Below are 22,545 nucleotides of genomic sequence, written 5' to 3'. Positions count from 1 at the left end.
GATGGTAATGAACGTGCCTGGCCTGTGCCGAGTCCTTTACCGAGTCCTCACAGCCGCCCGGTGGTGTCGGTGTCGTCCCATCCCACAGACGTGGTGACTGCAGCTTAGGCCCGTGATCACGCAGCTGGCGGGCCGATTCCGGTGCTGCCCTCTTCCCACGGCACCACGTTGCACGTTTGGTCCGCCGTGTGGACCAGCGTCCCGAACTGGAGTCCATGGGAGAGGCGAGAAATGCTGTGTATTCCCCCGTCCCCACCGCCCTTCTTCCTTTTGTTCTTCGGCTTTTCTCATTTTGAACTTGTCTCTATAAACTGCTCTAAGCAGCCACCGAAGAGGGAGGGTCTTTGAACGTACTCTTGCTGAGCCCAGAGGGCTGTTGGTGGCTGCCCGGGGCTCTGACCCTCTGGAAATCCCCCAGGTGGCTCCGGGCTCAGAACAGCGGTTCTGAGAGTGGCCAGAGCCGCCTCTGACCCTGGTTCCCCCAGCCCAGCACCCCCCCTCGCCCCCAGTTAAAAGGCTTCTTCCGGGGGGGGGGGGTGGACTGTGACAGGTGAGTCTGGATGGACAGCCAGTGCTGAACCAAGGCCACTGGCAGGCCTGCTTCCTGAGCAGCGTGGAGGCTCTCTGCAGCAAGCTCCATGGCTCCCGAAAAGCCGGGGGGGTGGGGGGGGTGGGCAGTTCTTCATCAGACCCGTGGCCGAACGGCCCATCCTGCCCAAGATGAGGGCAGGAAGGGGGCTGGCAGAGCTGAGGGCTGGCGGCTTGGGGCATCTTTAGGCTTTGCGATAAAGCGGCCACCAGCGGAACGTGGTGGGGGAGTGGGCCCACGGAACGGGCCGCCCCCACCGCAGGCTGTCCGGTCACAGGCCAGGTGCCAGGGGTGAGAGGCAGGGTCTCTGTCCCTTGGAAACTGTGCGTCGCCTGTCGCCTCCAGCCGCTCCCCCTCCAGGGGCTCCAGCTGCCGTCTGGCTGTGAGTACCGGCCAGCAGGCGACTCCGCTGACGGCTTTCTCTTCCTTCAGGTCATCCAGGAGGTGAGTGGCCTGCCTGCAGAAGGAGCACCCGAGGGAAATCAGTACACCCCAGACGCCCAGCGCCTGAGCGGCCCGAAAGTAAGCCTCTGTCCTGCCTGGAGGAGAGTGCCGTCCTGTTTCTCCTCCGTGAACGTTACAAGCATGAAACAGACCTTTGCTTTCGCACCTCAGCCCCATGAGTGGGAAACGTACGATGCTGGGATAAGGGCAGTGGTTCCCCGGTTGGCAGGAAAACTGAGGAAGTTGATACAAACCCGAAATGTTTTCTTGCTTGGGCGCAGGAAGCCGATTGGAACAAAGGTCAGCGTGCCCTCCATTCTTAATCAGGGAAATTCGTGGTATGAGGCCCTTGTTTTGCACTTACTTTCAGTAGAGCTTCCGGGCTGGGAGAACCGTCCTGGGTTGATTCCAGCCAGAGGGGCTCCGTTGCTCATTCGCACGGAGCTGTGGGGCCCCAGTTTAAGGGCCAAGTGCTGGCTGAGGGGAGGGCCATCGCCTGAGGCTTCCCATTCCGTGTCCCCAAGAATCTGCAGGTAGGTGCCCCGGAGCCCGGGTATGCACAGAGCGGCGTCGCTGGGTCTCACCCTGGGCGGCCCTGCCCCGGCAGGGGAGAGGGCAGAGGGTACGTGGATGGCTCGAGTAGGGAGGAGGCGCTCCGTTCATCGGGAAGGCACTGGCCATTCCTCATGGAGTAACCCGGTCACGTATGTCAGTCCTCGAGCCACCGCCTGAGGCCAGTCCCGTTGGTTGGGAGATCCTCAGCTTGTTACCCAGGGGTCTGGAGGAAGTGGTTCTCTGGGAGAAGCTTGGTTGGAATATTCTGAGTGCTTCACATTCTAACAGCAGCGGCGGCCAGCACACCCTTCTGGAAAGTCTCTAGTCTTCTAGCAGCCCCAGGGCTATAGATGGGGATGTTATCCCTCTTGAAACACATGCACCGCAGGGCCCAGAGAGGCTTGTAAGTCAAGCCTGGATGGAGAGCGTTCCAGCCAGGGTTCAAATCGTGGTCTGAACTTGTGCAGGCAAGCTGGCCCTTCCCTGAAGCCTGATGTGTTAGTGATGTGTTAGTGGCACAGTCCCTTCTTTTTAGTTTTTTTGAGAGTGAGAGAGTGAGCAGGGGAAGAGCAGAGAGGGAGAGAGAGAGAGAATCCCAAGCAGGCTCCACACTGTCAGCACGGGGCCTGATGTGGGGCTTGAACTCACGAACCACGAGATCATGACCTGAGCCGAAGTCGGACGCTCAACGGACTGAGGCACCCGGGCGCCCCCACACAGTCAGTTCTTAAAAGCCTTGCTCACGCTCCTGTCTGGATAGTTCCCAGCCTGACAGCAGGCTTCGGCCGGGACGTCAACTCTGATGCCCCAGAGCTGGCCACCTGCCTTTCACGCTGGCTACGGGGCCGCTGTTGCATCAGGTCGAATAGCATTTTGAGAACTTGTAAACTTGAATGTGTGGTGGCCTTGAAGTAGAGGAGGGTCTCTGGGATGGGGCAGCGAAAGGGAAGGTGAAGGCATGTCCCCCAGAAGGCCCAAGGGAAGTGTGGCCAGTGTCCCATCGGTGACCCAGACTCCACAGGAACCTCTAGCCGACACCCAAAAGCTATCTATTGGTTTCCCTTAAACCGTGATCCCTGAGGTGACCGTTCCCAGACAAGATGGCTCACCTGTCTCCCTCTTTTCCACAGCCAGATGTAACGGAGAAGTACGGGTCGGCTCCGGAATATGGGAGCTCCGTAGATGGCCACCCTGAGGTCCCAGAGGCCAAAGATGGTAACAACGCTTGTAGCCCTCAGCCGAGCCCTGGGAGGGGGGATGGGACCCTACGCCGTGAGACGTGGCTGTGTGGCTCAACCCTAACGGGTTGGGACAGCTGCTGCCAACGTGCCTCCAGCTTATAAACTGCCTGGAAATAACACAGCTGACAAATCCGGGAAAAAGAGAGAGACGACCTCGTTGAGGTCACGTTTTATGAATTTGCTGGGGTTGGAATATTCTTGTATGTCTTCTCGTTTGCTAACCCCGGACCCAATCTCTCTGAGCCAAGAGTCCGCGGAGATTCTCGAGGGCTGACATGTTCTGTGAGAGGAGCTGGGGGGGGGGGCCCCTCATGAATGTGCGATTCTAGGGGCACCTGACTTTGGGCCGTGCATCCTGGTTTGGGGGGCAGGCGCGCGTGTGAGTGCAAACACGTGTGTGCCCGAACGCAGGGAGGGGCAGAGGGAGTGGGAACGGGTCTGGTCTTCTTTCTGTCTTTCATCGGGACGCCTCGGTGGGCTGTGTGCCGTGCTGATGGGTTTCTCTCTCATCTTGACAGTCAAGAAGAAATGTTCTACTGGCCTCAAATTGAGCAACCTAATGAATCTGGGCAGGAAGAAGTCTACCTCGCTGGAGCCTCCGGACAGGTCCCTCGAGACATCCAGTAAGAACCGTAGCCGAAGGCCACTGTCACGGCACAGGCAGAGATTTTCGGTCTTGCTTTAAACCTTTCTGGGCGATGGCGAACCTGTCGCTCCTGGCTTCTGTTTACCTTTGCTGCAGGCCGTTCCTTATGCCTGACCAGACTCTGTCTTTGCTGCAGTGCTGGGTCCTTTGCAGAAGTGCTGGTAATTGATTGCTGTCTCCCCAATCAATTATTTGATCAGTATCGAAGGAGCGTGGCAAGCAGGGCTAGGGGAAGGGGACCGGGCAGGGGGAGGACACAGCCCTGACGACTCACGGCGCAGGAGTGATGGTGGCTTCGTACCCCTAAACCACACGCTGTGTCATTGTCATAGCTGTAAGGACTCAGGGAAAGAACCTCTCCCACTCCAAGATCAGGCCCGAGCCCTGAAGGTCGGGCAGGAGCTAAACAGGGTGAGGTGGCATCCTTGGGCACGAGCAAGGATTCTGAGATGGGGACAGTGAGACCCATTAAGGGAGAGACAGAAGGGTACAGAGGATGTTATGGGTGCTGCTAGGCTCATAGACGTCATCTCTCCTCCCCTCTCAGCCTTGAGGAAACTGAGGCCTTTCCCAGAAAACATCCTGGCCTCTGTCCTGGCTCCCAACCTGGGACTCCTTGCGATCACTCCGGAGCCTGAAGGCCATTATGATCCACCTTTAGGCCTTTTCCTCTTCCTCATGGAACCCATGTCCCAGCCCTGGGCTCCTTTCCTGAGTCCCAGTTGAGTTGTGGTTTTTGAGGCTGGCGGAGTAGACGGGTGGGGCAGGAAATCAGCAGAGGGGCCCTCACCTTTGGAGCCTCTTGTTTCTCTGGCCAGGGCACCGGGTAGTGGCCCAGCTCTGCCAGCCCCTGCAGCCTCAGGGGGGCACAGTGTTTGGCACAAAAGCCTGGTCTCACTGAGCCACTGGGAGATGTGACTGGATTATTGCTGGAAGTCCCTTCAGCAGGGAAGCATGCTCCTGTCCCCTGTGGCTAGGGAAGGGTGCCAGAGCACATAGCTGTTCTCTTCCTCAAGATGTGGCATCTGGGCTCCCTGCTCTCTTGACCCAGAGTTCTCTGTGGTCCAGAGAACTGTGATAGACAAGTGGGGGCACCGCCTGGATGAGCCAGAATTCCTAGGGCTTGGCCTTGGGTTCCTCTACTTTGCAGGTGTCCTTGTGGCTATGTCCACGTGGCCTTGAGGGACTCATGATCCCCACTGTATGCCCCGCACTGGGTGGGCCGGAGGGTGGCCAGGCTCCGTGACCTGCTGCGTGGCTTAGTTCAGCCCAGTTAGGGCTCAGAACAGCTTCCAATCCTCTAGAATGGAGGAGGTATCCGCTTTGTAAGCCGGTCCCTCTGGGAAGGTGAGCAGCCCAGAGAGAGGTCCACGGGCTGTGCAGGGGGTCCTGAGGACTGGATTTTACTCATCTCTATAGCCCCGGGGACAAGGCCATGCTTGGCCCATGGTGTCAGCTCCGTATATGTCCAAGTGGAAGGCAGGGGGAAGGCGTGTCCTCGGGAAGCGGAACCCAATACTTGCAACCATTTGAGAACAATAAAGGATTGCATGACGGATGCACCCCAGCGCTGGCCGTCTCTGCTGGCCCACGGAGAGAGGGGCTCCCTGGTGGGGAGGCCACAGGGCACGCGCCCGGGGCGCTGGAGGTGAAGGTGGCAGAGTTCGTGCCCTTGAGAAGCCCAGGGTCCGCTTGGGGAGGCTGACGCGGAAACAGGTTTCACTGCTCTGGGATCCAGGGGTTCTGAAGGCCTCGCAGAGAGTGCAGGACCGGGGCAGGGCCCAGCAAGGCCAGCCGCACTGGGGAGGATGAGAAGGGAGGAGGACTTGGCAGCCGAGGCCCAGTGATGGAAAGGTTGTCCGTCGGGGATGGTGACGGAACTAGGGCTGTGGAGGTCAGCGCGTGCCGGCACCTGCAGCGAGGCGGCCCTGGCCGGGGACCTTCCTGCACGTGGCCTAAGTGACCAGAGGCGGTGAGGAGGGCGGCTGCCAGTGGGGGTAGGAGGGTGAGGGGGCCCCGTCCTGTACACCCGCACCGCCCGCCTGCTCTAGTCAACGACACGGCTCGCTGCCCTCGGGACAGACCTATTGCGAAGCGCGACAGGTCTTGGAACTGAGGTTCTGGGGGAGCTTCTAGGAGGCCCAGAGGTGGTGGCAGCTATGGACACCCTTGTCCCCTCCGGCAGGCTACCTGAACGTGCTGGTCAACAGCCAGTGGAAGTCCCGCTGGTGCTCCGTCAGGGACAGTCACCTGCACTTCTACCTGGACCGGAACCGGAGCAAGGTGGCCCAGCAGCCCGTCAGCCTGCTGGGCTGTGAGGTGGTCCCAGACCCGAGCCCCGACCACCTCTACTCCTTCCGCATCCTGCACCACGGCGAGGAGCTGGCCAAGCTCGAGGTACCACTGGCCCGCGGGGGCGGGCGATGGGGTGCGGGGCTCCGGGCTGTTTGCTGTGCTCTGCGGACCGTCATCCTGTTCGGAGATGCAGCCTAGCCCTGCGTTATTTTTACTCCCTTGCATTTTACTTCTTTGTGCTTAAAAAAAAAAAAAAACAAAAAAATTGTCTACTCCCTTTCTGACCTCAGAGTGGTTGTGTTATAGGAAAGGGACAATGAGTTACTTCCTGCCCTGAGGGCAGGAGGAGTATTTATAACTCCCTGAGCTGCTTGAAAAACCTTCTGGGGATTCGCAGTGGGTTTGGTTTGCGTATCACCAGATGGGGCCCCGTACATAGAGGGGACGATTGTTAGGGCTTATCTGGGGCAAGAACGAGGTTTGTGATACCTTTTCTCCCACTCCCCACCCTCTGTGTGATGTGCTGTTACATTTATAAAAATAAGAGGTGACCTCATGCCTTGCACTGAGCAGGGGCAGGTCCGAGCCAGACTTCTTAACACGCAAAGAAACATCCCGTGGTTCACCCCTGGTCACCTAGTCCTTTACGCCGGGGTCTTCATCCAGATTGTGCTCCAATACTGCCCTCTGGTGGCTAAAAGCTCCGCCGGTTGTTTCCCAGGGACAAGCGTGTCTGTATCCACCCGTCTGTCCTGTTGACGGGTATCTACTCAGTACAGTTACATCGTGAACAAGACAGGCTGTCACAGAACTTGGATTCTAGCGTGAGACTGGGGTGTTATTCAACGAATTACCCAGTGGATTACTTACAGTTGCTGGAAAGCCGTGGTGGGGGGTGCTGTGATGTGTGCAGAAGCCTGCATGTGGGGGGAGGCCGGGGTTGGGAGGCTGGGAGGGAGGGAGGGTTGACCCTCAGAGGTACAACCACTGGCATACAAAGGGAGGCCCTGAACAAAAGGGTTCAGGGGAGGGTGGCGGGCTCAGATTCACATTTCGAGATGCCCCCTCCAGCTGCTGGGTCGGGGAAGGACGGAAGGGGAAGGCAAGAAGCAATGTTGGCATTTTAAAAGATACCCAGTGTACATATTTGATTAGAATGCATTCTCCCCTGGGGGGGAAAAAAAAAAAACAGGCTCCAACTTCACCGGGATTTATTTAGTTATTTATTAGAGCCAGCTGACCTGGTATAAAGAAAGGTATTTAAGAGAACCTTTCTTGGAAGACTGTAGTGAAACTGGAAATGAAATTCGAATTTTGTTATGTCTTAGGGATTCAGTCTTGTATGTGTGGATTAGGTTGACAAACCGCCCTGTGATCATTGATAAAATAGAGGTGTCGACCTTAAATGCATATGGTGTTAATCGTTCTCTCTGGGCTCCTTGGCCTTCTAGAAATACACGTGTGTGAATCACATCTGATACTCGGGACAAATGTCCACGGCGTCACTGAGGTGGCATTATCCCCAGTGGCAGGAAATGTTATTTGGACTCACAGGGATGAGAGAAGCTAGTGGCAGTGAGGGAGCATGGCCCCAGGCTCTCTCCGGGGCCCTGCCCGGCCGGGCATCGGGGCCGGGAGGGCTGGGCACCGGACGACACACTCCAGTGCTGCTCACGTGCCTCTCGGCCTCCCCCCAGGCCAAGTCGTCCGAGGAAATGGGCCACTGGCTAGGCCTCCTGCTCTCTGAGTCAGGCTCCAAGACAGACCCGGAGGAATTCACCTACGACTACGTGGATGCCGACAGGGTGTCCTGTATCGTGAGTGCGGCCAAAACCTCTCTGCTGTGAGTATTAAGGGGCCTTCTGCTTCACGCTTTCCCATTCCCAGCCACGCTTCAAGACTGGGGCCCAGACTGGCCTCCGGTGGCCCGTTCCGCCGGGCAGGGCGGCAGCTGAGGACTCAGGGTCAGCCCCGTTCTGTCCGGCAGCAGGAAGCCCCGGGCCCCGGGAGCAGCTGAGAGCTAGGAGCTGAGCCAGGCCTTGGGCCGGGGGCAGCCACGTGCCCTTGGCCCGGATGGACGCTCTCCAGCTCCTCGGGGCAGAGTCGGAGCCTCTCCTGACCGTCCCCTTTCCTTGTTGTGGATTCAGCACTTCGTCCTGGCTCCCCTGCTGGGATAGGCTCACTCCGCAATAAGCAGGGTTCGTTCTTCTGCTTTCCAGACAAGCAGACTGGGCTCAGGGAGAAGCGGTCCCGGGTCAGGATGCCGAGGTGGCTCTGGCGGGAGCCGGCCCAGCCGCTGCAACGGGATCCGTTTTCCTGGGTACCGAGAGGGGGACGTAGCTGGCCTGGGCTGCTGTCCTAAGTCCTTTGAGATGGGTGGCTTTGGGCCACCCCGCCCTGATCTTCCCCTTGCTGTATCTTGCCGGCTCTTCCAGACTGATGCAGAGGAAGTTCTCAGAGCCGAACACTTACATCGATGGCCTGCCCAGCCAGGACCGCCAGGAGATGCTGTATGACGACGTGGAAGTGTCGGAGCTGACGGCCATGGTAAGGACACAGGCTGGGCTCTCCCCTCCTCCTCCCACCAAACCTCAGTGCCAGAGATCGGCAGGTTGTCCCTAAGACTGGCAGGTTCCCAGTCACCTGCAGTGTGCAGGAACCTAGTGCAATCGGGCCATCTTTTGTGCAGCGTACCTGGCTTGGGGACTGGTCCAGCTAACTTAGCCGGTCAACCACGCCGGTCAGTATGAGGGGTGGGACGTGTGGCGTCGGGATCAGGAGCAGCGACACCATTAACCGCTGAGGCCCACACTGATGGTGAATAGTCATAGTGACAGCAGGTTCCAGTTCCTGGGCATTGAACTCTGTGCTGTGCTAAGGGCTTCTGCGGATTCTGTCACTGAATCCTAACCGCCTGGTCAGAGGCACCGCTAGTCCCTTTCTCTACAGAAAGCAGATTCAGGAGCAGTAGGTACTATGTCCTGGGTCTCCCACCTCCTGAACAGCAAATCCAGGGCTCAAACCCTGGCCTTGTAAGTCCAGCTCAGTGGAAACTTCCCCAGGAGGCGGGTCTCTGTGAACTCAGCGCGGGGCAGGGACAGGGACAGGAGGCGGGTCCGGTGCCCCCTCCACAGCCCAGGGAGCAGAGGCCGTGGTGAAAGCCACCTGTCTCTCCTCTGCAGGTGGAAACGCTCGAAGCCGCCCCTGTGACAGACGCTCTGAGTGAGCCCCCGCCGGACCGAGTATACCTGGACCTCACACCTGTCAAGTCCTTTCTGCACAGCCCCAGCAGTGCGCAGACCCGGGCCCACTCCCCACTGCCATCCCAGCTGGACCCCCCAGCCGAGGCTCTCCCTGCAGACCCGGGCCCTGCCCCAGATGAGCCCCTCGGAGAGCCTCCAGAGAACCCCAAGCTGCAGGTAAGGCTGTCCTCTAGCAGGTGGGCCGGCCTCGCCTTCGCGGCCCCTGGGCCGGCTGAGCCGTGTTCGCCTTCTCCCAAAGCAGACGCGGCAGGAGAGTCCGGAGTCTGAAGAGCCTTCCGTGAGACTCACGACAGTCAAAATCCAGACCGAACAGCAGAAGATCTCCTTCCCATCGAGCTGCCCCGACACTACGGCCGTCCCCCCAGCAGGGGCCAGCCTGCCTGTGAAGGACAAGCTGAGGGTGACCACTGCAGGTGCCTGTGCTAGATTAGCGTGGAATGTTCTGGAAGTGGCTTGCAGAAGTTAGTCCAGTTCCTTCCCTTTCAGACGAGGAAGGAGAGGTTCAGAGAGGTGAAGGGACTTGCCCAAAGTCACACAGCAAAGAAAGCGTGGGCCCAATTTTCTTGTCTGTCCCTGCCAGGCCGGGTTGTGTCTGAGCCTGCACAGTGGGTTGGGCTGGCCCTTGTGTCCCAGCCTGGCTGACCTGGGGGTTCTCCTCTGTGGGTCTGTAGAGATCAAACTGGGCAAGAATAGGACAGAAGCCGAGGTGAAGCGGTACACAGAGGAGAAGGAGAGGCTCGAGAAGAAGAAGGAAGAAATCCGGGGGCACCTGGCTCAGCTCCGGAAAGAGAAACGGGAGCTGAGAGAGACCCTGTTAAAATGCACAGGTAAGGGGCCTCCCAGGTGGAGGGGTGTGGGCTTCCCGGGGGAAGAATCTGGATCTGTGCACCGGGCCTGCAGGCCCGTGAGCCTTCGCCACATCGGTGTTTGGTGCAGGTGGGTGCTCCCCTGCCAGGTCCTTCCCCCATCCTGTCTGAAGTGTTGCTATTCTGTACAGAGACCCTCTGATCTGCCGTCAACAGGACCAGGAGGTAGTGGAAAAAACCGGTGGGAGGAGGAAATCTCTAAAAACTACATATTTAGGCCGCCATGTTTTGTTTTCACTGAAAGCACATTCTGTCTTGGGGTGCCCAGGTGGATCAGTCAGTTAAGTGACCGGCTGTATGTCATGATCTCACAGTTTTTGAGTTCGAGCCCCGTGTCAGACTCTGTGCTGACAGCTCAGAGCCTGGAGCCTGTTTCGGATTCTGTGTCTCCCTCTCTCTCTGCCCCTCCCCGCTTGTGCTCTGTCTCGCTCTCAGGAATAGCCATTAAAAAAAGTTCCCTCTTGTAATGGAGTGCCAAAGCCTCTGGCTGAGGTGTAGGCCAGCCAACGGGAGTCCCAGGTCACCTTTCCTGTGTTAACCACACCCGCACCGCGGCACCCATCATGTCCAGGCTTGATCTCTTTAGTTCTTTATTCCATTTTTTGAGAGAAAGAGCCGGCGAGCAGGGGAGGGAGGCAGAGGATTGGGAAGCAGGCTCTGGGCTGAGCGGGCGGAACCCGACGTGGGGTGTGAACTCAGAAACCGTGAGATCGTTACCTGAGCCGGAGTCAGACGCTTAGCCCCCCCAGGCGCCCCAGACTTCGTTTCCTTACAGTGAACACACACTTAAGACACTTGCCAGGAAATCTCCTCGTAGAGGATTTTCTAGATCCTCCTCCCACCAGTCAGCAGTCATTTCCTAGAAACTTGCCTTTTATAGGACCTTTCCGAAGCACTTACATCATTTTCATAGAGTCCATCTTTGTGCTTGTTTGCTATTTAAATTGCAGACTTGCACCAACCAACACAACTGGCCTGAGCAGGTCTGGGGACAAACCCAGAGACTCCTGGGAAGCTTAGCATGTGACTGTGCCCCCATGACCCTCCTCCACCAAAGTCATCCACTGTCTTTGTTCTAGAATAGCGTTACTGAGCTACAACTCACAGAGCATACAGTGGACCCATTTACAGTGTACAAGTCAGTGATTTTTAGTATCTGTACAGATCTGTACATTTTTACCACCCACACTCATTAGCAGTCACTCCCCCCCAACCCTCCCATCCCTAGGCAGCCCCTAATCTATCAGTTTGCACTACTGGTTTCAAAGGTCCAGTGGTCTTGGCTGCCAGTGCACAGGGGTAAGGAGACAGTAGCTGGCTTTCCTACGAGCTGGGACGTGCGCTAACAAGCGTGACCAGAGGCGCACTGGCCACAGTCCTTGTAAACCTAGAGAGCAAGCCGGGCTGGGGGTGCAGAACCGGGGATCCCCCGCCCTTTCTCTTCTAGGGGGATTTTCTGGGTAGGAGAAAACTTTTACTGTATTCTCCTGGCAAGTAAGCCCTGAAGATCTTAGGCTAGTAAGTCACAGACCTGAAGAAAGTAATTCTCAAAATAGCGATACTGACTGCTAATGAGGACTCCGGTTCCAAAAACATCTTTAACATTTTGTCAGCTTTTTCTCCGTGAATTTTTTCTTAAACAGTGGCCCCTGTGACTGCTTGTCCTCTGACAAGGGCTGACAGGTGGCCGCTTACCCGAGACCTGGAAACAGGGCCAAGTTATTCCAGTGGCTGCTGGTTCAGGACTCTCTATTGAACACACATGGCACTGTCGTTCCCCCTGGCGGTGAGCTCCTAGGCCAGCATTTCTTGGTGCTGCCGCACCAATCTGAGAACTCTAGGGTGACAATAAAACAGGACTGAGAAAGTAGCAGGGCTGGGGACCACCACTCCGTTCGGCTTAGAGAAGCCCTGAGTGCCAGCAGGATTGAGGGGACTGTGTGGGGCAGGTGGGAACAGCACAGGCATCCTCCAAGAGTCAGTAATAAAGCTGCTCTCTCCCTCCCTGGGCAGTGGCTATAACAATAGGGGCCCTCAGTTTTGATACCTGCTAAGAACCTACCAGAAGGGACCTTGGCCTCTGACTTATGCCCTGTTATGAAGGCAGAGCTCTCTGCCTGCCAGAGCTTTCCCCAGCCTCTGCGGAATGCTCACGCAGGCCCCAACCCTGAGTGGTGGAGCCAGAACTGTGGGCCACATCCACCGGGGTTCCGTCTCCACTGGGGTTCTGTCCCCTGAAGCCAGATAAATTCTCTGCAGACAAGGGAGTCCTGGCCAGCCTGGAGCAGAAGCTGAAGGAAATCGACGAGGAGTGCAGGGTCGAGGAGAGCAGGCGTGTGGACCTCGAGCTCAACATCGTGGAGGTGAAGGACAACCTGAAGAAGGCGGAGGCCGGGCCCGTGACGCTGGGCACCACTGTGGACACCACCCACCTGGAGAACGTGAGCCCCCGGGTGAGCGGCGGGGTTCCTCTCGGCCGCCTGCACGACCTCCGCGGCCGGGGCTGGGGGAGGCGGGTCACGTGCCCCGCGCTTGGCTCAGGCCTCGCTCTCCTCTCGTCACCACAGCCCAAGGCTGCCACCCCCACCCCTGCCCCAGACTGCACCCCGGTCAACTCTGCCACCGCGCTCAAGAACAGGCCTCTTTCAGTCATGGTCACGGGCAAAGGCACGGTCCTCCAGAAAGCGAAGGTAAGCGGTGGTCACGCCCAGCCTCCTGCGGGGCCACCGTGGACGGCAGAACTGTCACTAAGGCGGGGTCCCTCGTCTGCCTAGGGTAGCACGTCCCCGCTTTGGGCGCCAGCTCTGAGCCCTCGGCTCTCACGCAGGGGCTGAGGCTTCCTTGTGCCTTTGGCTCCGTCTTTGGCCCTGAGCAACCAGAAAGGCGCGGGCACTTGGTCCAAACGTTCTTACCGGTCACAGCCTGAGGACCCTTGCTCCTGCAACTGTCCACCCATTGGTTATCCAGTAGATTCCAGGGTGATAGCCTGAGTTCAGAGACAAGCTGTGACGGGCGAGTTTCCAAGTCAGAAAGTCAGTGATTCTTAAAGGCCTTCTGCCACTAAAACCGAAGGGACAGGTGATAGGCTTTGCCTAAAGCCCCCCAGCCAGCTGGTGGCCAAGGGCTTGGTAAGGTGTAAGCAAGGACAGAGTGCCCTTGCTGGGTTTCTCCCTGAGGGCTAAAGTGTTAGCAGTCTCTTCCGCCTACGAAGGAACATGCCCCGAGCTGCCTTTGTTGGTGGCAAACTCAGTTCCTTATTTCTGTCCTGATTACCTGCCAGAGAGATTCGGGGGCACATGCACCGATGACTAACTCCTAAATCCACATGAGCACGTGAGGCTCTGCTCCCTCACTCCCAGCATGCTCCGCTGTGCCACAGTCTCCGAATCTCTTAACGTGTGCCCCAAACTGTGAACAGACAACCATTACCGTCTCCAATGCCTCTAAGCTTCAAAAAAAATACTTCTTACCCTCCGTAGCAACCTCCATATACACAGAACAATGTTAACTAACTCTCTTCTTTGGCGGGGGGGCGGGTGGTGGTGCTGGTATTTGCCACCCTAGGAATGGGAGAAGAAAGGAACAAGTTAGGAAACGAGTTTCATCTAAAGACTTTTCCTGCCATCGTGGACCTTGGTGACAATCCTGCTTCATTAAAGTCTTTGTTCAGAAGAAAAAAGGACTATGGTACTACAGGTGGAGAACACTGACTAAGAGGAGGCTCTGTCTTCAGAGCCAAAGGAAATAATATATAACAACAAAAAGAGGGCTTCTCTGGAGACCTAAGTCTACTGAGTGGAAACAATCCATTGTTGTATTCAGGTGTATTCTGTGTTTCTTCTTTGAAGTTTTCATCAACTGCTGTATCAAGCTTTGTAAGTAGCGAAAAGCTTCTGATGGTGAGACTTTGGTGGGAAAGAAATCAAGGTACCAGGACCCTGGTCGTGGGGCTTTGGTGACCGAGAAGACCTGCACTCTGGACTGTCACCTCTCATCCAAGTGTCTTCTCTCCAACATTAGCAAGTCCTACTCAGTCTTCCGTGGTTTTGAACAGCCTCAATACCACCTGTGTAAAGCCATCCATGACATGCTTTTTGAAAAAACAGGAACAGGGGAGAATATTTGGGACCAAGCTGAGGTGAGGTCCCCACTAAGTTCAGGACTTTTTTTTTTTTTCCCAGCCTCAAGCAGGCCTGAATCAATTGCTTTTAAATAAAATTTTAAGTGATGCTGTATTATATAGGGGGAAAAAATGTTTAAAATCCTGTAATTTAGAACAGCGCAAAGTGTCTTTTTGAGATTTGAAAGTATCTTTTTGAGATCGGACTTTTTACGTTACCATAGGAGAAAAGATGACCCAGCGTTTACAGATTCCGTCCTGTGGCCAGGCCATTTTTAAGGGAAAAGTTATTTAAGTTCTGCGTAATGTCCAGGCCCCTTCCGTGAAGAAGGTGGTGAATTTTGTTTCGGGGTGACTCTCTCTCCTCTTAAAATTGGCAGTGCTGTTCTTCTGTGTCTTCTCTTCTGATGCGTCTGTTGTTAACAAAGATTGAAACGTTTCATCTGTCATTTCTGCCTCGTTTCGGGGGCGGGGTGGGGGGCGGTGATCAATCAGAGTTCTCTAACACTGGTTCCTGAGAACTAAAATTCTTCTGATTTCTACGGTCTAATCCCAGGGCATTTATTTTCTTTGTGCTATATACGCTTGGTGCCCTTTACCAAGTGATGAGTTCGATTTTTTTTTTTTTTTTAATAAAACGTTAATTGTATTTTGGGTTTTTCCTTGTTATTTCACGGAATTATTTGGGGCAGTGCCTGGTGACTTCTGCCTCAAGGGGGCAACGTCTTGGTTATTTACCTACTAGACTTGAAAATACGTCCAGTAAAAACCGGTGGCAGTGTGATCCCAGCATCAGTAAGGCTGAAAAGGATTTTCGCAGTGTAACTGTGTACAGAACGCAAAGGAAACCTGTGTGATCGGTTTCTGCAGATACATGACCGAAAATCAATACGCCCGGAAGTTAAACACACTCCTAAATCATTCTTGGGGCAAAGAAACGGACCGATACTTGGAAGGTTGCCTAAGGAGCGAAAAGTTCCATGCGTGAATGCGCTTATTTCAAAAAGGACAAAATCTGGCTCGTTGAAATCACTAATAAAAAGACAACATAAAAGGCCCTTAAGTTTCAGGAGTATGTCTTTTCCGTTTTATAAAGTTTTAGCGTAGTTCTGATACCAAAAATCCAACACAAATCACCAAAGAAAAACCAAATCTCATTTTGGGGGACAAAAATGAAAAAAAACCCCTGAATATTGGCAAGTGAAATTCAACAGTGTTTAAAGAATCATGCAGCATGACCGGGTCATGTTTATCCACGGAAGCAACGGTGGTTCAACGATTAAAACTATACTAATGGGCCATTTATGATATGAACAGATTAAATGTGAAAAAGAACATCATCTCAAAGGAAACAGAAGAGCGTACCACAAATCTCAATACTCCTAATAAACACTCTTAGTAATCCAGGAATAGAAAGAAGTATTCCTAACCTGATAAAGTAATCCACAAAAATAACACATCATGATGGGAGATTGTTTCGGGTCCAGAAACAGATACCACTACTCTTTAAAACATTATTCTGGACGTCCCTAGACAATGCAAAACGACATGCCAAAGTACTAGCACAAATATCAAAAGGAAGAAATAAGACTGATTATTTACAAGTACTTTTCTAGAAAAGCAAATTAACAACAGGAGTAGAGTGTCTAGCAAGGTGGCTGCAATCAGGATCATTCAGAAAATAAAATTTATGACCTATTTGCACTGTTTTAATTTTTCCAAGGAGAACATTTTTTTTTTATGTTCTATTTTTAAGAGACAGAGGGTGAGCGGGGGGAGGGGCAGAGAGAGAGGGAGACACAGAATCCGAGGCAGGAGCCAGGCTCTGAGCTGTCAGCACAGAGCCTGATGCAGGGTTCGACCCCACGAACTGCAAGGTCATGACCTGAGCTAAAGTCGGACATTTAACCAACTGAGCCACTAGCTTCAAGTTTTTTTTTATTTAAATTCTAGTTAGTTAGGGATGACTGAGTGGCTCAGGAGGTTAAGTGTCTGACTTCGGCTCACATCATGATCTCACAGCTTGTGAGTTCGAGCCCCACGTCGGGCTCTGTGCTGACAGCTCGGAGCCTGGAGCCTGCTTCAGATTCGGTGTCTTCCTCTCTCTCTGCCCCTCCCCTGCTCACTGTGTGTGTGTGTGTGTGTGTCTCTCAAAATGAATAAACGTTAAATTAAAAAAAAAATCTAGTTAGTTAAAAAAGGCCAGTTTCTTTTAAAAGAAAGAAAAAGTCTTGGCTGGTTAGGCAATAAGATAGGAATTCTCTCTGCCACTATTGGGATGCTGAGAGGGTTGAACTATTCAATGGTACCTTCCCTAGAAAAGGAAAAAAAAAAAAAAAAAGCTCAAGGTCTGGGATCTAAAAATAGAAGCAGTGTTTTAATGTGTAAGTCTGTGGGTTTTTTTTTTTTTAAGTCCAAGCAATTCAAATGGGATGTCCAAATATCAGCCCTGACCCAAAGAGCCTACACTGTAATATGATTAAACTTGCTGTTGAAGACTGTGGGTTCATGTAAGTTCTCAGACATCACCCATCGGCACCTGCCAGGTGGACATCCCTGCTCTGATGTCACCTGCCCAGGCTAAAGTAGTAACAGGAGTGAAAATATCCTTGAACACAAATGACTGTCATGAAGGTGCTTGGTACCCTGGACCTTTCATTTGAAATGTCTAAGGATACCCTCAGGTGGCCTCTTCAAGTACTTTAGGTCAAAGCAGCCTTGAATATTTGCATGTAAAACATTTACATTATTTACATTAAAAAGAAAAAGTATCTGGATATCTGGATGTAGGTCACAGCTCCACAAAGGTTTCTACTGAAAACCCAAAGCGAAAGGACCACAACCAAGGGGAAGGACTGATTCCTAAATACTGCAGGGGTAAGTACCTAGTTTGCCAGAAAACACTCCCAACTAAAAAGCCTTTTTGCCACACGGGTCCTGTTAAGTAACCAACATCATATCTTGAGACATTCCTTTAGCGAGAAGCAAAGCCACTTAGATAACATAAGATCGATGCTTATAAAACGCCAACACCCTCTAGTTTTCTTTATGCTGTATTTGTTTAAGAATTCCAATCCTCTTTGTCCTAAAAAAAAAAAAAAAAGCAAGCAATAAACACCCCCCAAGTAGCCCCCCTACATAATCTCTCGAGGAAGCCCCCCCAAAGGGAATGTAGCCCAGGACCTGGGACATCTTCACCTGGCCCCTCCCCCATAGTCAAACAAGTCGGTTAGTGGTCACATTCCAGTCCCGAGCCTTTTTTAGGTCTTTGCCACGCACAGATCCAGGCACCAGAAGAAGTCACAAATGCCACACAAGCCCCTTGTCGAACCGAAAGCAAACGCACTAGGAAATCTTTGGGAAAAGAGGTGTGAAAAGGTCCACACTTTTTCCATCTCGAAACGCCGTGCCTTCAGTGGTCCAAACACCACTCTAGTCCACGCCTCCTCCTATTACCGTTCCCAACGACATCCTATTTAGCATCTGGTGAGGGCCAAGGTTGCTTCAGACAGGCCATCAGGAGTCTCCACGCTCCTTTGTTTCTCCTCAGGGGAAAGGCGGCCGACGACACGAGCTCACCGGGGCACAGCCAGGCACAGCAACCAAATACTTACATGTCAAGACTTTTCAACATCAGCATTAGTGGTGGAGTCAGGTGTCGCCGTGTCCCCAAGCAGCACGGTCTGCAGCCGGGACAGCTCTTTGTGGCGGAGGCACGTGGGCGGGAGGGTTCTGCGCGGAGCCGGAGGCAGGATGCTCCACGGATGCCGCGGCAGTTTCAGCGCCCGGGGTGCTCAGACCTGGGCAGTTGCTGGGAGGGGTCTCGGCGGGAGCCACGGGCCTTGGGGGCATCTCCTCTCAAGGACCCTGGGAGAGAAATGAACCTTGAGAACAGGAGGAGTGTCTGAGTCATCTTTTCAGCCAAATGGCAGCCTGTGGGGCCCTGCGTGGCTCTCCCTTCCTCCAGAGCCCGAGCCCAAGCCCACGTGCCAGATCAGAGGCCCTGTCAGCGCCCTTCAGGTCCACTCCCCGGCCTCAGACAGCCTTGCTCGGCCGGTGGCCGAAAACCCCAGACTTCCAGGGGCATCTTCTGGTCGCTGGCTCCCCTCACTTGAAATTCAAGAGCAGGAGCCACAGTGGGCCCGTAAGGCTGCCCAACATCACTCTCCGTCGGGTTGAGGCCCCTTCTCTCCTGGACAGTCACCCAGCTCTCCTCACACCACCAGTGCCCCCTCCTGTCCTCACTCTCTGCTGACGGCTGTTCCTCCCGTTTCGCCGAGAGGGGAGACACGTTCAAAGAAGAACTCCCCCCGGCCTCCACCCCCCACCCTGTCCCCACCAACCCGCATCTGTGCCTGCGTCCTCTGTCTCCCAGACACCCCGCCTCCACTGCGCTCCCGGCCCAGGCCCCCCTGGGAGACCTCCCTCCCAGGATATGCTCAGCACCCACACGCTGCATGCTGCACCTGCTCCCTGTCCGTCTCCCCCGCTGGCATGGGAGCTCCGGCAGGACAGGACTGCTTGTTGACTGCCATGTTCCCCGCACCTAGAACCGCGCCCAGGGTGCAGGCGGCCCCGCTCAGCGTCTCGCGCGGGAGCGACAAACGACCGCATGAGCCCTTCTGTTGAGCGAACGCCCTAGAACCTGCCTTCAGCGGAGTCCCCGGGGCTCAGCGGGTCTGAGGGCCACCCCCAGCTCCCACGTGCAGAGCGAGAGCCCCACTTACGTTTCCCACAGTGGGGGCCCTGCCAGCCGTCCTGGCACTCGCAGCGGTAGCTCCCGTTCTGCAGGATGCAGGTGCCCTCGTGCATGCACGGGCTGGGTTTGCAGAGGTTGACGGGCCGCTTGGCTTCTAGAAGGGAGAACGTGCCCAGCAGGCCCAGCCCAGGTCAGCCCCAAGGCCCTCGACTCCAAGGAAGCCCAGAACAGAGGTGAGGCCCCTGGAGTAGAGCAGCAGCTTGGAGGTTGGCACGTGGTTGGTGCCCCACACGGCTTGGCTAGGTCACAGACCCGGCGTCCACACAGCCTTCCTTCCCTGCTGCATATTGCGTGTCTCTGTCTCTCTCTCTCTCTCTCTCTCTCTCTCTCTCTCTCTCTCTCAAACATGCTGTGCACATAGCAGTGTTTACCATTATTATCACGGACACACTTTTAAAACAGCAGGAAGGAGGTCACTGGCAAAAGGAGGCCCTGGGGTCAGGCTGGCCTGGCCGTGTTTGTTCCCAGCTCTGTCATTCACTACCTAGGTCGGTGTCAACCCGGACCCTCAGATTCCTGGGGGCGTCTGCGGGTATCCTAGGGACGGCTTCTGTTCAAACGAGGTACAAAACCTCTCAAGTCGGGAGAGAGGGGTTTTTTTTGTTACTCAAATTCTCTGCACCTTAAATGTCAGATTGGGTCAGCTGCGCCTGGGGCAGGGTTTCACGCGAGCGGGGATTTAGCAGAGAAGCCAGCGCACGGAACGCGCGGGGGCAGCTGGGGGGCGCTGCCATCCTGGCGATGACGCACCCAAGGGCGCAGGCTGAGTGCCCCCAGCCCCACCCCGGAAGCGACAATGAAGGGTGTGGACTCCCCCGCTCACCTCCACATATCCACTCGATGAGCGCGTCCTGGTGGTGCCTCAGGTCTCCGTAGGTTGCCACGTGGAGCAGGGAGTCCCGGGGACCCGCGAGCCTCCGCAGCGCCTCCCTCAGCACGGGCCCCACGCCCACCACCAGGACAGAGACGCCGTTGTTCCTCAGCTTCCGGACGGGGACGGCCGCGTCCTCCGCCCCCAGCCCGCCTGTGAGCACCACCACAGCCTTGGGGACACCAGGCCGGGCGCCCCTCTGGACCGTCATCACCCTGTCATGGATGTGCAGCAAGGCTGTGCCCGCCGAGCCCACCCCGCCCAGGTAGGGGGCCTGGCTCACGGCCCGCAGCACCGCGGCGCGGGTGGCGTGGGTGTCCAGCCCGAAGGCCACGCGGACCTGGCCGCCGTAAACCACCAGGCCGACCTGCGTCACGTCGGGGTTCACGTCAAACCGGAGCGCGCAACTCCTCACGAAACTCTGCATCCGGGCGAAGTTCTCGGGCCCCACGGAGGCCGAGGCATCCAAGGCGAAGACCAGGTCCAGGGACCGCGCCTGGCAGCCTGCGGGGACAAGCAGAATGAGCCCCGGGCCAGGCCCTGCCCAGCGGAGCCCCCTCCTCGGCACCAGGCCAGAAAGGGGGGCCGCCCTGGGTTGGGCCAGCCAGTCGGCCCGCTGTAGCCGCCACCCTCCGCCCACTCCTCGAACGTGAGGACACACGAATGCCAGGCTAGACCGCATTCCCAGACTCCCCGGCAGAGAGAGCAGAGACAGATGGCCACACCTGTCTCATGGGATGTGGTCGGAAACGACCGTGCGGTCTCCAAACCCTGTCCTCGAGAGGAAGCTGCTTCCCTCCTACTTCCCTTCTCCCCACCTCCTGCTGGCTGAGAGACAAGGACCTCAGGCCCAGAGGTGGCACAAGAGAGCCAAGCCACCGTGCTGGCCGAGGCCACACTCACCGCCTAACTGTGAGAGGAAGAAATGTCTAAATCGGCTGTAAGCCACTGGGCTCCGGGGACCCTCTGGGACAGCAATTCGCCCGCACCCTCATCCATTCCCTTCCTGGGCACCCTCCGTGTGCCATGAACTGGACTCGAGGCGCTGACTGTACCAAGTGGACAAGATGGGCCCACGCCCTGCCTCAAGGGGCTGTCTGTGGGGTGACAGACAGGAGACCCACACAGAATTACAAATTACGTGAGCAGGCTTGGGGGCCCAAACCAGGGTACTGTGAGAGGGACCAGCAGGAGCACAAAAGCAGATCGGGAGAAGTCAGGGCCTCTCTGTGAGGAGTAAGTGTGAGCTGAGGGGTGGGTGGGGTCCTGAGGCAGGGGGAGGCCCCGAGTGGCTGGACCCCCCCACCCCCACCCCGCACCGTGCTGGGGCTGCAGACAGATCTGAGAAACCAGCCACAGGGAGCTCTCAGAAGCCAGCGGAAGGAGTCTGGGTTTTCTGCCAAGTGCGGAGGGGAGCCAGTGGATCGGATTTATCGGTTTTTAAACACCACGCCAGCACAAGGAGTATCTGAGAAACTGGCGGCCCGGGGAAGCCTAGGAAGGCATGATGGCCAACTATAACGCAGGGTCCTGGACAGAATCCTTGGAACAAAAAAAGGCCACTAGGTAAAGACTAAGATCTGAACAAAGTATAGACCTTAGTAAATAATAATATATTTGTGGATTCATTAACTATGACAAATGCACCCTGTTTTAACGCCTCGTAAGAGGAAGCATTGTGGAGTCCTGGGACCTCACCTGGCGGCGGCCGGCTGCACAGCTTCCCCTGCAGCTCACGGGTTTGGCGGAACAGGTCATGCGGGCCGGTGTAGACCAGGACGCGCTCTGGGCTGCCTGTGATCTCCTCCAGCTCTGCCCGCACGGCCTCGGTGCCCACTCCCAGCAGGAGCAGCTCTCGGGCCCTCGCACGACGCGCCGGGCCGGCCACGTCATCCTGGGAGGGTGACTCGGTGAGCAGGACCACCGCTCTGCGGGGACGGTCCTGGCCCGTCCTGGCGGCGCTCCCGAAGCCGCGCTCAGCTGCCTGTCGCAAGGCGCCGCCCGTTAGGGTGGCGCCCCCGCCGAAGGGGATGCCATCCAGGCTCCTGAGCAGGTCCGGCACGTCCTGGTACTCGCCCACGGGCACGGCCACCATCAGCTCCCCGCTGTAGCGGGCCACACCCACGCGGGCCCGGGAGTCCTCGCCCAGTGAGGCCTGCACAAACCGCTTCACGAAGGCCTTGGCCCGCAGGAAGCCCTCCAGGGTGGTGCCCGCTGAGCTGGCCAGCAGGAAGAGGACGTCGATTCTGCATTCCGGGCTCAGCTTCGGGGCTGCCGGGATCACAGCAGCCGTCAGTCACGCTATGGCCACCTGGAGCATGGAGGTCGCTGTCCCACCCGAGATGCCCAGCCACTACACCAGGCAGGAGACACCTCCCTCCCAGGAGGGAGACGGGGCAGAGAAGCAGGCGACACGGGCTGGGGCGCGTGGCACAGAGTTACACCGGCCCGCACACGGCTCTCCCTCCTGGCTCTCACTACGGGTCTCCGTCTGGCCCCTTTTTAAAACTTAAACTGTAACTTAGAACTTTCTTCCATTATGGTTAGTGCTTCTTGTGTCCCTGTGAGAAATCTTTGTCTACCTCAAATCAGGAAGATATGCCACGTTTTCTCCCAGAAACTTCACCGCTTTGTCTTTTACGTTTAGATCTACGATCCATCTGGAACTGATTTCTGTGTCTCTTAGAAGGTAGGGGGTCAAGATTGTGTTCTTCCATAGAGATCTCCAGTTGACCCAACACTACGTTTTTTAAGTTATTATTTTTTACAAGAAATAAAATATATATATAATACATATATTATATAACATTATATATTATATAATTATATAATATTATATAATTATAATATATATTATATATATATTTATAATTATATAATATATAATATACAATAT

The 22,545-nt window shown here is 55.7% G+C and overlaps 2 protein-coding genes across 6 annotated transcripts in view; one reads left to right on the top strand and one right to left on the bottom strand.

The window, feature by feature from the left end:
• AFAP1L2 (actin filament associated protein 1 like 2) overlaps window positions 1–15,309 on the top strand; it is a 98,077-nt gene extending 82,768 nt beyond the window's left edge. Inside the window, exons 8-19 of one of the 3 annotated variants that reach the window (XM_042960247.1) lie at window positions 1,022–1,111; window positions 2,719–2,803; window positions 3,348–3,452; window positions 5,661–5,872; window positions 7,468–7,613; window positions 8,206–8,317; window positions 8,953–9,189; window positions 9,275–9,446; window positions 9,705–9,860; window positions 12,159–12,352; window positions 12,467–12,589; window positions 13,464–15,309. In XM_042960247.1, the coding sequence (XP_042816181.1) occupies window positions 1,022–1,111; window positions 2,719–2,803; window positions 3,348–3,452; window positions 5,661–5,872; window positions 7,468–7,613; window positions 8,206–8,317; window positions 8,953–9,189; window positions 9,275–9,446; window positions 9,705–9,860; window positions 12,159–12,352; window positions 12,467–12,589; window positions 13,464–13,490 (1,659 nt within the window). In that variant the 3' untranslated portion in view covers window positions 13,491–15,309. Of the gene's footprint in view, window positions 1–1,021; window positions 1,112–2,718; window positions 2,804–3,347; window positions 3,453–5,660; window positions 5,873–7,467; window positions 7,614–8,205; window positions 8,318–8,952; window positions 9,190–9,271; window positions 9,447–9,704; window positions 9,861–12,158; window positions 12,353–12,466; window positions 12,590–13,463 lie in introns of all 3 variants that reach the window. The other 2 variants (XM_042960248.1, XM_042960246.1) reach the window with 2 other exon arrangements.
• VWA2 (von Willebrand factor A domain containing 2) overlaps window positions 12,606–22,545 on the bottom strand; it is a 49,536-nt gene continuing 39,596 nt past the window's right edge. For 2 of the 3 annotated variants that reach the window (XM_042960249.1, XM_042960250.1), the window contains 4 exons: window positions 21,348–21,920; window positions 19,602–20,153; window positions 18,747–18,872; window positions 17,087–17,886 (listed from right to left, as the gene is read on the bottom strand). In XM_042960249.1, the coding sequence (XP_042816183.1) occupies window positions 17,798–17,886; window positions 18,747–18,872; window positions 19,602–20,153; window positions 21,348–21,920 (1,340 nt within the window). In that variant the 3' untranslated portion in view covers window positions 17,087–17,797. Of the gene's footprint in view, window positions 13,460–17,086; window positions 17,887–18,746; window positions 18,873–19,601; window positions 20,154–21,347; window positions 21,921–22,545 lie in introns of those variants that run through there. The other variant, XR_006209027.1, reaches the window with a different exon arrangement.

Source organism: Panthera tigris, chromosome D2, assembly GCF_018350195.1.
Source record: "Panthera tigris isolate Pti1 chromosome D2, P.tigris_Pti1_mat1.1, whole genome shotgun sequence".
NCBI lineage: Eukaryota > Metazoa > Chordata > Mammalia > Carnivora > Felidae > Panthera > Panthera tigris.
This window is presented reverse-complemented; position numbering and strand designations above follow the sequence as displayed.